Raw genomic sequence first — 13855 nt, forward strand, 5'->3', positions numbered from 1 at the left:
GATTCTTTACTTATTAAACAGCTGTGTAAAGATCACACAGTAACCAATCCAAGGTCAGCATTGTTAGGAAGTCCTTCTAGGGACTTCACTCTCTTTACCCACCTTGACCACTGCATCCTAATCTCCCCAACAAGAAAGCAGGAGCACCGTTTCGTTGCTCAATACTAAATGAGACCTTAATTGTGGTGTAAAGTTACCCAGTGAAACTGGCCAGGGAAAGGAAGCAGTAGATGTAGGACAGACTAGGCAGCTGCAGAATAGATGAGGGTAAAGTGGTTAAAGACTTCATGCTTAAGAGAAGGTAGAACAAAGAAGACATCAGGGCTGATCCCTGAAGAGATCACCAGGGCTGTGGATCAGGAGTGTGTCAGGGGAGGTCAGGTAGAGCCAGGAGAATAGTATCCATGTACAGTTGGGCCTTGAACAACGTGGGGGTTAGGGACACTGACCCTCTGAACAGTCAGAAATCCTAGTATAATTTATAGTGGGCCTTCCGTGTCTGTGTTTCCTCTGTATACATGCTTCTCCATCCTAGGATTCACCCAACAGATCGTAATATTTACTATTGAAAAAAATTCGCGTACAGGTGGACCTGTGCAATACAAACCCGTGTTGTTCAAGGGTCAACTGAAGTTCAATACCTGTCGCTGTATCTTATGTCTGATTAGCTGATTGTCATGTAGACGAGGGCAAATGGCCAAGCAGTATGCACACAAAAGCTTGCTGGAGCAGTGTTACTGGGGAAAACTTTCCGAGCTGGAGCAGCAGCTGTGTGCAGGTCCGCCACTGTCCTTTGCATTCCAGGGTGGTACATAGAGATCCAGCAGGGCCAGGTGAGACTGGGGGCTGTCAGACTTAAACAGTCCCACTGGGCCCTCCTTTGACAAAGTCAGTGGTGTGGATATAATAGTACTATGACATGGCAGAACCCTGGCTCCAAACTTATCTTGCCAGCTCAGTGTTAGTAGTGGAGGGAGAGCCAGGCTCTCCCTGTGGAGTCAGGAAGCCGAGTTCCACGTCTTGCAGTTGGATCTGTATACCAGGGCAAACTAGGGGAAGGATTCACCACATCTGCTTCTTTGATGCCAGCCTTTCCCTTGGCATATTGTGTGTGGGGTCCAAGCTTGGGGTTGACCAGGACTGATTGTCTTAAACAGTAGGCCATAGCTAGCATCCATGGAATGGCAGGAGCTAGATTTTTTCTAGGAGGCCAGAATAAGTGGGGGATCGGTCTTGGTCAAGCCAACACTTACCTCTCACCAGCTGATCCAGCATTGTTTTCATAAGTTATCAACATATTCTGAGAAAGACAGATGCAGAAATAATAGAAACTACCATTTATTGAATGCTTACTATGTGCCAGATACCTTATTGAGCACTTCACTTATGAAAGAGATCAGTAATTGATTGCAACACTTAAAGTATAATAGCATTATAGGTAAGGCAACTGAGACAATCAGAGATTAACTAACTGGCTCAAGATCATTCAGTTAATCAATGACAGAGCTGGAATTTATGCTCAGGAGGTCAAGCTCCCAATTTTGCACTTATACTGCCTCATTGCCTCTAATGGATTTAGTCTTAAGACTGTGGAATCCGTTACATGTTCTAGTGGTTCTGTTTCTGGAGAGAATCCTTGTAGTTATGAAGCTCAATAATAGATATAACATTATATTAAGAGCATATAGGTATGCTATGTGAAATACAGATAATAACTATTTAACCTTTTTAGCAAACGGTTTCTTTGTTTTGCTTCTGTGCAAAACTGACTTTGCTTCTGCCTGCTTATTCCTTTGGTAGTTGTCTTTAAATTTTAATATGCTTAACAAAGTCTAAAATTAATCAACATCTTGTGATCCTCCTGAATAGTATGGAATTTAGAACAGTGTACTAATGGCCTTTGCCTTCCTAGTTTCCATGTTATTATTACCTAGTATTTTAATTCTGTCATTTGTAAACAGTCCAATATTAGTCATTGTTTTGAATTTTTACTCTATTTCAATCAACGCTTATTTAGGATTACTGATGCATTTGCCAGTTTCTTTGCTCACCATTGTTGCTTACAACACATTCATTTCCCTCGAGTTTGATTTCCTTCTATTGAAGGACACACTTTAGTCGTTCTTTCACCAAAATCTTTTTCTTAATCTTAGTCTAAAACATTTTATTTGATCTTCATTTTTTTTTTTTTTTTTTACTGCGCTGCACAGCATGCGGGATCTTAGTTCCCCGACCAGGGATCGCATCTGTGCCCCCTGCAGTGGAAGCACCAAGTCTGAACCACCGGACTGCCAGGGAATTCCCTTGATCTTCATTTTTAATAATAATTTAGCTGGATAGAAATCTTCTAAATTGACAGTTATTTTCTCTCAATACTTTTTTCCCCCAGCTTTATGGAGATATAATTGACATATAACGCTGTGTAAGTTTAAGATACACAATGCGGGGCTTCCCTGGTGGCACAGTGGTTGAGAGTCCGCCTGCCGATGCAGGGGACACGGGTTCGTGCCCCGGTCCGGGAAGATCCCACATGCCGCAGAGCCTGCGCGTCCGGAGCCTATGCTCCGCAACGGGAGAGGCCACAACAGTGAGAGGCCCACGTACCGCAACACCCCCCCCAAAAAAAAAGGATACACAATGTGATGCTTTGATATACATATATACATATATTGTGAAATGATTACCACAATGAGGTTAGTTAACATATCCATCACTTGAGTAATTAAATTGTAGCCACTTCAAATATGCAATACAATATTGCTACCTATAGTCACATTATATTCTTAGAACTTATTCATCTCTCTCACTCCCCCATCCCCACCATCTCTCAGCAACTATTGCTGTGCTCTCTGTCACTATAGAATACTTCACATTTTCTACAGTTCTATATAAATAGAATTATACAATACATACACTTTTTTTTTTTTTGCAGTAAGCGGGCCTCTCACTGTTGTGGCCTCTCCCGTTGCGGAGCACAGGCTCCGGACGCGCAGGCTCAGCGGCCATGGCTCACGGGCCTAGGTGCTCTGCGGCATGTGGGATCTTCCCGGACCGGGGCACGAATCCGTGTTCCCTGCATCGGCAGGCGGACACTCAACCACTGCGCCATCAGGGAAGCCCAGTACATACTCTTTGTCTGGCTTCTTTCATTCAGCAAAATAATTTTGATCCATTCATGTTTTTGAGTGTATCAATAGCTTATTTTGTTGCTGAGTAGTATTTCATTGTATGATGTAATAGCTGCCTTTGTGTGTTAACTTGACTGGATCAGGGGATGCTCAGAGATCTGATGGAACATTATTTCTAGGTATGTCTGTGAGAGTGTTCCAGATGAGATTAGCATTTGACTTGGTGGACTCAGTAAAGTAAGTTGCCCTTCCCCGTGTGAGTGGTATCATCCAATCTTTTGAGAGCCTGAATAGAACAAAAATGTGGAAGAAGGTACTGTGTTGGAGGCACATTTGAGAGAGCCCAGCTGTCAGTGCTACAAAGGGGAGGTTGGAAGGACACAGGGAAGAGAAGGATGTTCATGTTTAGGAGGTGTGGAGCCTGGGACAAAGCAAAATTTGTTCCCATTACCCTCATATTTTTATGCAGGTGAAATTTGGTTAAAATTTCTTTATGGCACAGTGGTTGAGAGTCCGCCTGCCGATGCAGGGGACACGGGTTCGTGCCCCGGTCCGGGAAGATCCCACATGCCGCAGAGCCTGCGCGTCCGGAGCCTATGCTCCACAACGGGAGAGGCCACAACAGTGAGAGGCCCACGTACCGCAACACCCCCCCCAAAAAAAAAGGATACACAATGTGATGCTTTGATATACATATATACATATATTGTGAAATGATTACCACAATGAGGTTAGTTAACATATCCATCACTTGAGTAATTAAATTGTAGCCACTTCAAATATGCAATACAATATTGCTACCTATAGTCACATTATATTCTTAGAACTTATTCATCTCTCTCACTCCCCCATCCCCACCATCTCTCAGCAACTATTGCTGTGCTCTCTGTCACTATAGAATACTTCACATTTTCTACAGTTCTATATAAATAGAATTATACAATACATACACTTTTTTTTTTTTTGCAGTAAGCGGGCCTCTCACTGTTGTGGCCTCTCCCGTTGCGGAGCACAGGCTCCGGACGCGCAGGCTCAGCGGCCATGGCTCACGGGCCTAGGTGCTCTGCGGCATGTGGGATCTTCCCGGACCGGGGCACGAATCCGTGTTCCCTGCATCGGCAGGCGGACACTCAACCACTGCGCCATCAGGGAAGCCCAGTACATACTCTTTGTCTGGCTTCTTTCATTCAGCAAAATAATTTTGATCCATTCATGTTTTTGAGTGTATCAATAGCTTATTTTGTTGCTGAGTAGTATTTCATTGTATGATGTAATAGCTGCCTTTGTGTGTTAACTTGACTGGATCAGGGGATGCTCAGAGATCTGATGGAACATTATTTCTAGGTATGTCTGTGAGAGTGTTCCAGATGAGATTAGCATTTGACTTGGTGGACTCAGTAAAGTAAGTTGCCCTTCCCCGTGTGAGTGGTATCATCCAATCTTTTGAGAGCCTGAATAGAACAAAAATGTGGAAGAAGGTACTGTGTTGGAGGCACATTTGAGAGAGCCCAGCTGTCAGTGCTACAAAGGGGAGGTTGGAAGGACACAGGGAAGAGAAGGATGTTCATGTTTAGGAGGTGTGGAGCCTGGGACAAAGCAAAATTTGTTCCCATTACCCTCATATTTTTATGCAGGTGAAATTTGGTTAAAATTTCTTTCTTTCTTTCTTCCTTCCTTCCTTCCTTCCTTCCTTTCTTTCTTTCTTTCCTTCCTTCCTTCCTTCCTTCCTTCTTTTCCTCCCTCCTTGCCTCCCTCCCTCCTTTCTTTCTTTTTAAAATTTATTTATTTATTTTTGGCTGCATTGGGTCTTTGTTGCTGCGTGCGGGCTTTCTTTAGTTACGGCAAGTGGGGGCTACTCTTCGTTGTGGTGCACGGGCTTCTCATTGCGGTGTCTTCTCTTGTTGGGGAGCATGGGCTCTAGGCACATGGGCTCAGTAGTTGTGGCTTGTGGGCTCTAGAGCACAGGCTCAGTAGTTTGGCACATGGGCTTAGTTGCTCTGCATCATGTGGGATCTTCCCGGGCCAGTGATCAAACCCATGTCCCCTGTGTTGGCAGGCGGATTCTTAACTGTGCCACCCAGGGAAGTCCCACAAAGGTCATTCTTGATCAACAAATATAAGAGGATCAAGGAAAGCATTTGGTAGGTGCCAGAGGGTCCAGGAATAGGTCTTCTTAAGGTTGAAGGACATAGAGGGGTTATTTTTGCATGCTGAGATCTTAGCTACCAGACACTAGTTCTTTTTTTTTTTTTTTTTTTTTTTTTTTGGTACGGGGGCCCCCCACTGTTGTGACGGGCCCAGCCACTCCGCGGCACGTGGGATCCTCCCGGACCGGGGCACGAACCTGCGTCCCCTGCATCGGCAGGCGGACTCTCAACCACTGCGCCACCAGGGAAGCCCCAGACACTAGTTCTTCATCTCTGTCTCTTTCTGCTGCAGCTATGAATCTCTCCAAAATGCAGGACCTGGGGAATCACGCCAATATACTAGCTCCCAGTGATAGCTCTGTGTAGGGCAGTGAATGTAAGAAGGTGAAATGGGGTATATGAGAAGTGCAGGGGTGTGGTCTTGGAGGAGATAAGTGTGGTTAAGAAATACATATTGGGAGCAGATATTCTCTCTTTCTTTAAATTTCTCTAAATGACTCCTCTATATGACAGCATGATCTAGACTCACTGAGATGGCCTAAGCTAGAATGTACTGGTGTTTATAATGAGAATAGTAGCTTTTCTCTATTCTTCTGAAATGTCTGCTTTAGCTAATATTTTCTTAGGGTTTGATTGTCATAAAACTGGAGTAAAGTCTTCAGTAGATTTTACTGATATGAAAAATGTATCTTCTTCCTTCAAAGGAAGTGTGTGTGTGTGTGTGTGTGTGTGTGTGTGTGTTTGTGCGATTGCCTTCTCTTATCACCATAGAAGGTCATAGTATTGCATTTTCCAGAACCAGATGTGGAAACTGGGCTGATTGTGTATTTGGATACTTGTGTCTGGAAGCTACAAACCATAACTAATTAGTGACAGTTGTGGTTGCTTGTGACAGGAGCAAGTTTTATGGCCAGTGGACTTTAATTCCCAGAGTGCTACACAGCTAAGAGAAAACTTTCAGACAGAGCCCTGCTGGCTGGCAAACTGTGGGTACCTCTGCACATAGTATTTCTGTGGGGTACTCACTATTCAGAATAGCATCTCCTATCAACACTTTAAAACTGAATATTTCTCATGTAAAACTTGATTGTTGCTTGTCTTATTGAAGGCTGGATACCTGAAGGTTCCCATAGATTATGTTTGTGGCCTGCTCTGGTGATATATGTATAAATTGCTATGTTCCAAAGCTCATTTTCTGGCCTGTTGTTGTCCTATAGAGGTTTTTAGTTTCTGCCACAAATAAAGGATCTTTGGCTCACACAATGTCCAGTGTTGCTGGGAGTGATAGCTATGTCCCAGAATCTATGGGTGGCCAAAGGTGTCCAGTGTATACAAATATGTACCAGGAAGTTCCCGTCATGACACTGGATATAGAAATATTTCTATAAGGACAAGGTTTAATAAGCATTTTCAGACACCACTTAAAGACCACAAGGGAATTTGGCCTTAATAGGGCTGAATGTGCTCAGATACTATGGCCAAGAACGCAGGTGTTTAGAGCACAGGAGTAGCTAGTTTAAGACTATACAATATATTAAATTTTAATTACACTAGTTAATCCTGCTCTAATTCCTGGTTAGTTAACTGCATACAAATATACAAGGTTGGCAATCAGATTGTTCAGTATGACAGAAACAGCACAAATCCATTAGCAGTTCTGGGAGAAATGATGCAACATGCATACACACATATGTATGTATGTGTGTATGCATGCAGTTATATATGTTGTATGTAAATATGGAAGTAGGGTGGGAGGAAGAAATGTTAGTGGATTTAAAGTTTGTGAGGATTTTCTCTGACTACCAATAGTTTATAGCTTTTCATTACGTGTGGACATCAGATTATGATTCAACCAAAAAAAAAGGGATATTTAAAGTTGAATACAGGAAACACTATAGAGTCTCCAGGGGTACAATGCCTGGAAGCTATTCCTTCCTGCACAGAACAACATGGGTAGAATCAACAGCTGAGAGATCAGCGCCCAGAGATGTACAGCACATGGGAACTTGAAGAGAGTGCAAACTCCTGGTTCAGCTATCAGTCTGAGGTCAGCTCTGGCCTGAGGTGAGTCTGGACAGTGACAAAGGGGCAAGAATAACCAGAGAAGTCAGTAAGGCCCTAAAGCATCTTTTATCAGTGGAGATGTAGGTAACATGGTGCTTTCTAAAGCTAGAAGTTGGTTTAATACTAGAGGGCTTATTTAAAGTAAATAACCTCTTACATGATTCTCTCCTCACCATCTTCCCAGTGGCTGTGGTTGTAATTCATTTCTTTCCTCCATCTTTTCATCTGAGGTTCAAGATATAGAATGCTGAGAATTCAGCAATAGGCAATAAAATTCCAATTGGGAAACTTTGCTTAGTGGGCTTGGAGACCTAAGGCAAATGACCAAAAGTAAAAGTTCTCTTTAGAGCAAACGTGCAGCCTAGTTTCCTAGGAAGCTCCCTCTATCAGCCTCCATGGTTGGCTGTTGACACCTTGATTATCTTTTCCAAACCTCTACCTCATCCCTGCCCCATTTCTGTCAACAGTTGACACATCTGCATGGAGAAAATAGAAGCCATCAAGTATAAACTCGCATAATTTCTTTGTTCTAACTCCACCCATCCTCATCTTTCTTCTTGACTTGGGCTAGAGACTAAGGTCACCCTACCCCATGTCCTCTTGATCTGCTCCCTCTCACTCCTCAAGCTACTACATCCACTCTACTGAAACTGGCTGGCCATTGTTACTACTGACCTTATAGTTGCAAAACGCAGTAGCTATTCTTTAGATCTTTTATTTTGTAACATTTCACATGATTGATTGTATTCTTAGTTTCAAAATATCTTTTGCATTGGATTTCAGGGTACTGTTTTCTTCTAATTCACCTACTTATTACTGATTAATCTCTTTCCTTCTGTTTCTTCCTTTGACTGCTTTTCAATATCAGTGTATTTAGCAATTTATTAATTACAAAGGGAGAAAGAGTAACTTCAGTGGAGAATCCTAGCAGATACCAACTCAATCAAGTAATCAAAGTAAACATCATTAATGAGACAAATCAAAATTGTGTTCTACCTGATAAGATGCAATGAGAAGAACACAGCATCACTTCTGCGATAATTCCTGTCAAAGATGCATAACCTGCTTCATGAAAAACAACAGAAAAAACCAAATGGAGGGACATTTGCTAAATAACTGGCTTGTGATCGTCACAAATGTTGAGGTCATAAGTGTGAAAGAAAGACTGAATAGCTTTTCCAGACTGAAGGAGATAGGTGAGACAGGAAAGCTAAATGCCATGTTTGATTCTGAACTGTATCTTTCTGATCTAAAGGACATTATTGGGACAATTGGTGGAACTTGAAGTGGGTTCTGAGGATTAGATAGTAGTAATGTATTAATGTTAATGTCCTGATTATGGTTATGTGAGAGAACGTGTTAGTAGGAAACATGTATAAAAGTTTTCTGGGGTGAAAGAGCATCAGGTCAGCAACTTACTCTAAAATCATTCAAAGAAAAGGTTCTTTGTATTTGCAATTCTTCTGTAAGTTTCAGGGTTTCTTTTCTCCAAAATGTAAAATAATTATATAAAAAATATAATCTGTGCTTTGGATCAGGACATCTAGGTCTGAAAAGAGAGTAGAAGAGATTGGTGTATAGTGTGGGGCATGTAGATAGGGTCAGGCTGCTTAAATGGGTTGGAATCTTGGACAGATTCCAAGTCCTCGAGTTGTAATAATTACACACTGAGAAAAATGTAGAAAGAATCTTAGTGACTCTATATCCAGCCATTGAGAATCAACTTAAACTCAAAGAGAAAGAAAAAGAAATAAATCAGTACAAAGCATGATCACATGAAAATGTGAGAAGTGAGACTACTTCTCACTGGCAATGACTAGAAATGGACATCTCTATCTCTGTCTCCTTTCTGTCTCTAACCCTATCTGTCTGTGTCTATCTCTATATTCCCTCTCTCCAACTTTTTCTTGTTTTCTAAAATCTGATGTTAAAAAATTTTTTTGAGGGAGAGATCAAGATGGTGGAGTAGAGGGATATGGAGCTCACCTCCTCGCACAAATATATCAAAAATACATCTACATGTAGAACAATTCTCACAGAATACGTACTGAAAGCTTGCAGAAGATCTCATACAACCAAAGTTGCAAGAAAGTTCTCTGTGAGACCAGCACATCTGGCCCTGGCCATGTTGGCACACTTCCCAGCCTGAGATATGTGCCTGCTGGTGTGTGTAGCAACTAAGTGCTGAAACTTGGGCTTCAGTGGACAGGCCTAGGGAGAGGACTCAGTTTGGCTGCATGGAGACAGTCCGAAGGGCCTGGATTGTGGCCCAGGCTCTAACTGGAACTGCATGCAGGACTGAGTGTGGGTCCTCCATAGGATCCCCATTGTCAACATGAGAAGGGAGAGGTGTGGGTCCACCATAGCCGCATCATCAGTGTGCTCACAGCGGGGTGTGGATCTGGCTGCTGCAGGTCTTGCGAACCTTATGGATGCACATGCAGAGGTGGGTTGAAATCTGAGCTGATTATCAGTGCTCCCACAGTGGGTGTGGGGGCATAGGTGTGGCAGGTCTTCATGTCTGTAGCTTTATGAGGGTGCGTGCTTGCCTGAGGAATGACTGAGCTGCTTATTGGTGCTCCCATAGCAGAGGCAGGTCCAGGCACAAGCAGCAGCAAACTTTGTAGGCGTACACACCAGGTGGCAGACGACATCACAGAGTCACATGTCCCAGTGGACAGCTCCTGGGGAAGAACATGCAGTTGCTTCTTTCCCAGCAGGAGAGCTCCAGTCCCGGCTACCTCATACCACAGCTTAGAACCAGATCTGGTGGATTCTACTCCAACAATTGGGGAGCAGACTCTGCCCCTGACAGGGCTGTGACAACCACGGAGCAAAGGGGAGGCCCCGCCCAACATCTAGTGCAGGCTGTGGTCACCACAACACCAATCACACCCCCTATCAAGGGGATAACAGCCAGCACACCCTGAGGAAAGATGTGGCAGGCATCCATGCCAAAAACAGTCCTCGCACCAAAAATATTGGACTCAGGCAGGCTACACAGGGACACTGCCATGTAAAAACAGCCCTTTAAGACCACAGTATATAACTCCTAAATTCGTAGAGTCAAAGAAATATAAGTAAAATGAAAAAAGCAGAATAACTACTCCCAATTAAAAGAACAAGAGAAGTCCTGTGAAGAACAAACAATGAAGCAGACCTCTCCAGTCTACAAGACCCCGTGTTTAAAAAGGAGGTAATAATAATGCTGAAGGAATCAAGAAAGACTATTGATAGAAATGCAGATTACTGTAACAAGGAACTAGAAACAATAAAGAGAAGCCAGTCAAAATTCAACAACTCAACTGCTGAGATGAAAATCAAGCTAAAGACCATAAATATCAAACTGAATAATGCAGAGGAACAAATAAATGATCTGGAAGATAGAATAATGGAAATCACCCAATCAGAACAGCAGACAGAAAGACAAATTGAAAAAAGAAACAAAACTGAAAGCAACATACAAGATCTATGGGATAATATAAAGTGTGCCAATCTACACATAATGGAATCCGAGAAGGAGAAGAAAGAGAACTGGGGATCAAAAATGTATTTGAAGAAATTATGGCTGAAAACTTCCCAAACCTAAAGAAGGAAACAGATATTCAAGTATAGGAAGCCTAGAGGGTCCCAAACAAGATGAACCTAAACAGACCTACTCCAAGACATATCATAATTAAATGGCAAAATTTGAAGATAAAGAGAAGATTCTAAAGGCAGCAAGAGAAAAACAATGAGTCAGTTACGAGGGTATCTCCTTTAGGCTATCAGTTGATTTCTTTACAGAAACCTTGCAGGCCGGAAGGGAGTGGCAAGATATATTCAAAGTTCTGAAAGGGAAAAACCTGCAACCTAGAATACTCTACCCAGCAAGATTATCATTTAGAATAGAAGGAGAGATAAAGAATGTCTCAGACAAGTAAAAACTATAAGAATACAGCAATGCTAGACCTACCCTAAAAGAAATATTGAAAGGTCTTCTCTAAATAGAAAAGAAGCAAGAATCTATAGGAGGGCTTCCCTGGTGGCGCAGTGGTTGAGAGTCCGCCTGCTGATGCAGGGGACACGAGTTCGTGCCCCGGTCCGGGAGGATCCCACATGCTGTGGAGCGGCTGGGCCCGTGAGCCATGGCCGCTGAGCCTGTGCTCCGCAATGGGAGAGGCCACAACAGTGAGAGGCCCACGTACAGCAAAAAAAAAAAAAAAAAGAATCTATAGGAAAGGGAAAGTTACAATAGGAAAGGCAAATATATAAAAGGATTGAAGATCACTTAAATAAGTCAGTACACAGATTAAAAAATAATCAAAAAAATTCTGTGAAAGTGATTATAACTACAATAAACAGCAAAAGGATAAACATGAAGATGTAAAATAGGACATCAAAATCACAAAACATGGCCCAGCGTGTGAGTGGGGCGGCCCTCACCCATAGGGACCCGGAGGAGGCCGGAGGACAGAGTCCTTGGGAGCGGCACTGAGGTCAGAATGGCTGCGGATCTCTGGCCTGGGTCAGTGATGAGCCCTGGGGACCCGGCCGGGTCCGGCCCGGTGCTCACACCCGGAGGAGGCCGGAGGACAGAGTCCTTGGGAGTGTCACTGAGGTCAGAATGGCTGTGGATCTCTGGCCTGGGTCAGTGATGAGCCCTGGGGACCCGGCCGGGTCCGGCCCGGTGCTCCCATCAGCATCCAACGTGCACCTCCCTGGGACTGACAACCGACCAGGTCCCTGTCTCTGGTTTCGGGATGTACCCGGCAGGTTTTCTATCAGATGATCCATTGTAATAATCCTGGAGTTAAGAAGTCTCCATTCCTTTGCTTGGAACCAGAAGACTTTTTCCCTTGCATATAGAGTAGGAGTAATGTTGGTTAGAAACTGGCTGGTGTTTAAAACTGAAGATTGTCATGACTGTTTAACTGAAGCTCCATGCTGAAGTAAGATTAATTGTCTTGGAAATACTAAATTGGTGTAACCCAAATCTGTTTCTGGAGCCATGAAAATTTTGTTGGTTTTTGACTTTGACAATATAATCATAGATGATAATAGTGACACCTGGATTGTACAGTGTGCTCCAGAGAAAGAGCTTCCTATTGAACTACAAGATTCTTATGAAAAAGGATTGTGGACAGAATTTATGGGCAGAGTCTTTAAGTATTTGGGAGATGAAGGTGTAAGAGAAGATGAAATGAAAAGAGCAATGATATCAATGCCTTTCACTCCAGGGGTGGTGGAACTTTTAAACTTTATAAGAAAGTACAAGGATAAATTTGACTGGATCATTATTTCAGATTCAAATTCAGGCTTCATAGATTGGGTTTTAGAAGCTACCAATTTTCATGACGTGTTTGATAAAGTCTTTACAAATCCAGCAGCTTTTTATAGCAATGGTCATCTCACTGTGGAAAATTATCATGCTCATTCTTGCACTAGGTGCCCCAAAAGTCGTTGCAAAAATGTAGTTTTGGTAGAATTTGTAGGTAAACAGTTACAATGAGGAGTGAATTATACACGAATTGTTTATATAGGTGATGGCAGAAACGATGTCTGCCCAGTAACCTTCTTAAAGAAGAATGATGTTGCCCAGCCACAGAAAGGATATACTTTACAGAAAACTCTTTCTAGGATGTCTCAAAATCTTGAGCCTATGGAGTCTTCTGTTGTATCTTGGTCTTCAGGTGTTGAAATAATTTCTCATTTACAATTTCTAATAAAGGAGTAATATACCAGCAATTAAAAAAAATCACAAAATGTGGGGAAGAGGACTAAGAAATTGTAGATCTTTTAGAACGTGTTTGAGCTTATATGACTACCAGTCTAGAGGAAGTAGATATAGTTATGGGTTAACATACTTGAAAATCAGGGTAACCACAAATCAAAAACATACAACAGATTCATAAAACCAGAAAGAAAGGAACTCAAGCATAATACAAAAGAAAACCATCAAATCACAAAAGGAAAAAGAAAAAGAAGAAAGGAGCAAAGAAGAAATACAAAATCAACTGGAAAACAGATTTCAAAAGGCAATAAGGGGCTTCCCTGGTGGCACAGTGGTTGGGAATCCGCCTGCCGATGCAGGGGACACGGGTTCGTGCCCCAGTCCGGGAGGATCCCACATGCCGCGGAGTGGCTGGGCCCGTGAGCCATGGCCGCTGAGCCTGCGCGTCTGTAGGCTGTGCTCCGCAACAGGAGAGGCCACAGTAGTGAGAGGCCCGTGTACCGCAAAAAAAAAAAAAAAAGACAATAAGTACATACTTGTAGATAATTACTTTAATGTCAGTGGACTAAATGCTGTGATCAAAAGACTGGGAGATTGGATAATAAAACAAGAACCTACAATATGCTGCCTATAGGAGACCTGCTTTAGGGTGAAAGACACTTACAGATTGAAAGTGAGGGGATGAAAAAAGATATTTCATGCAAATGGAAATGACAAGAAAGTGGGGGTAGCAATACTCATATCAGACAAAATAGACTTCAAAACAAAAGGCATAAAGAAAGATAAAGAAGGACACTGTATAA

The 13855-nt window shown here is 42.7% G+C and overlaps 1 protein-coding gene across 1 annotated transcript; it reads left to right on the forward strand.

The window, feature by feature from the left end:
* The first annotated feature begins 12329 nt into the window (after positions 1-12329).
* On the forward strand, positions 12330-13055 carry LOC112403696 (pyridoxal phosphate phosphatase PHOSPHO2-like). The gene is given in 1 exon segment (XM_024751300.1): positions 12330-13055. A coding segment is annotated over 1 exon segment (726 nt).
* The last annotated feature ends 800 nt before the right edge of the window (positions 13056-13855 follow it).

The sequence above is a fragment of the Neophocaena asiaeorientalis genome, unplaced genomic scaffold, assembly GCF_003031525.2.
Source record: "Neophocaena asiaeorientalis asiaeorientalis breed wild unplaced genomic scaffold, Neophocaena_asiaeorientalis_V1.1 scaffold147, whole genome shotgun sequence".
Lineage (NCBI taxonomy): Eukaryota > Metazoa > Chordata > Mammalia > Artiodactyla > Phocoenidae > Neophocaena > Neophocaena asiaeorientalis.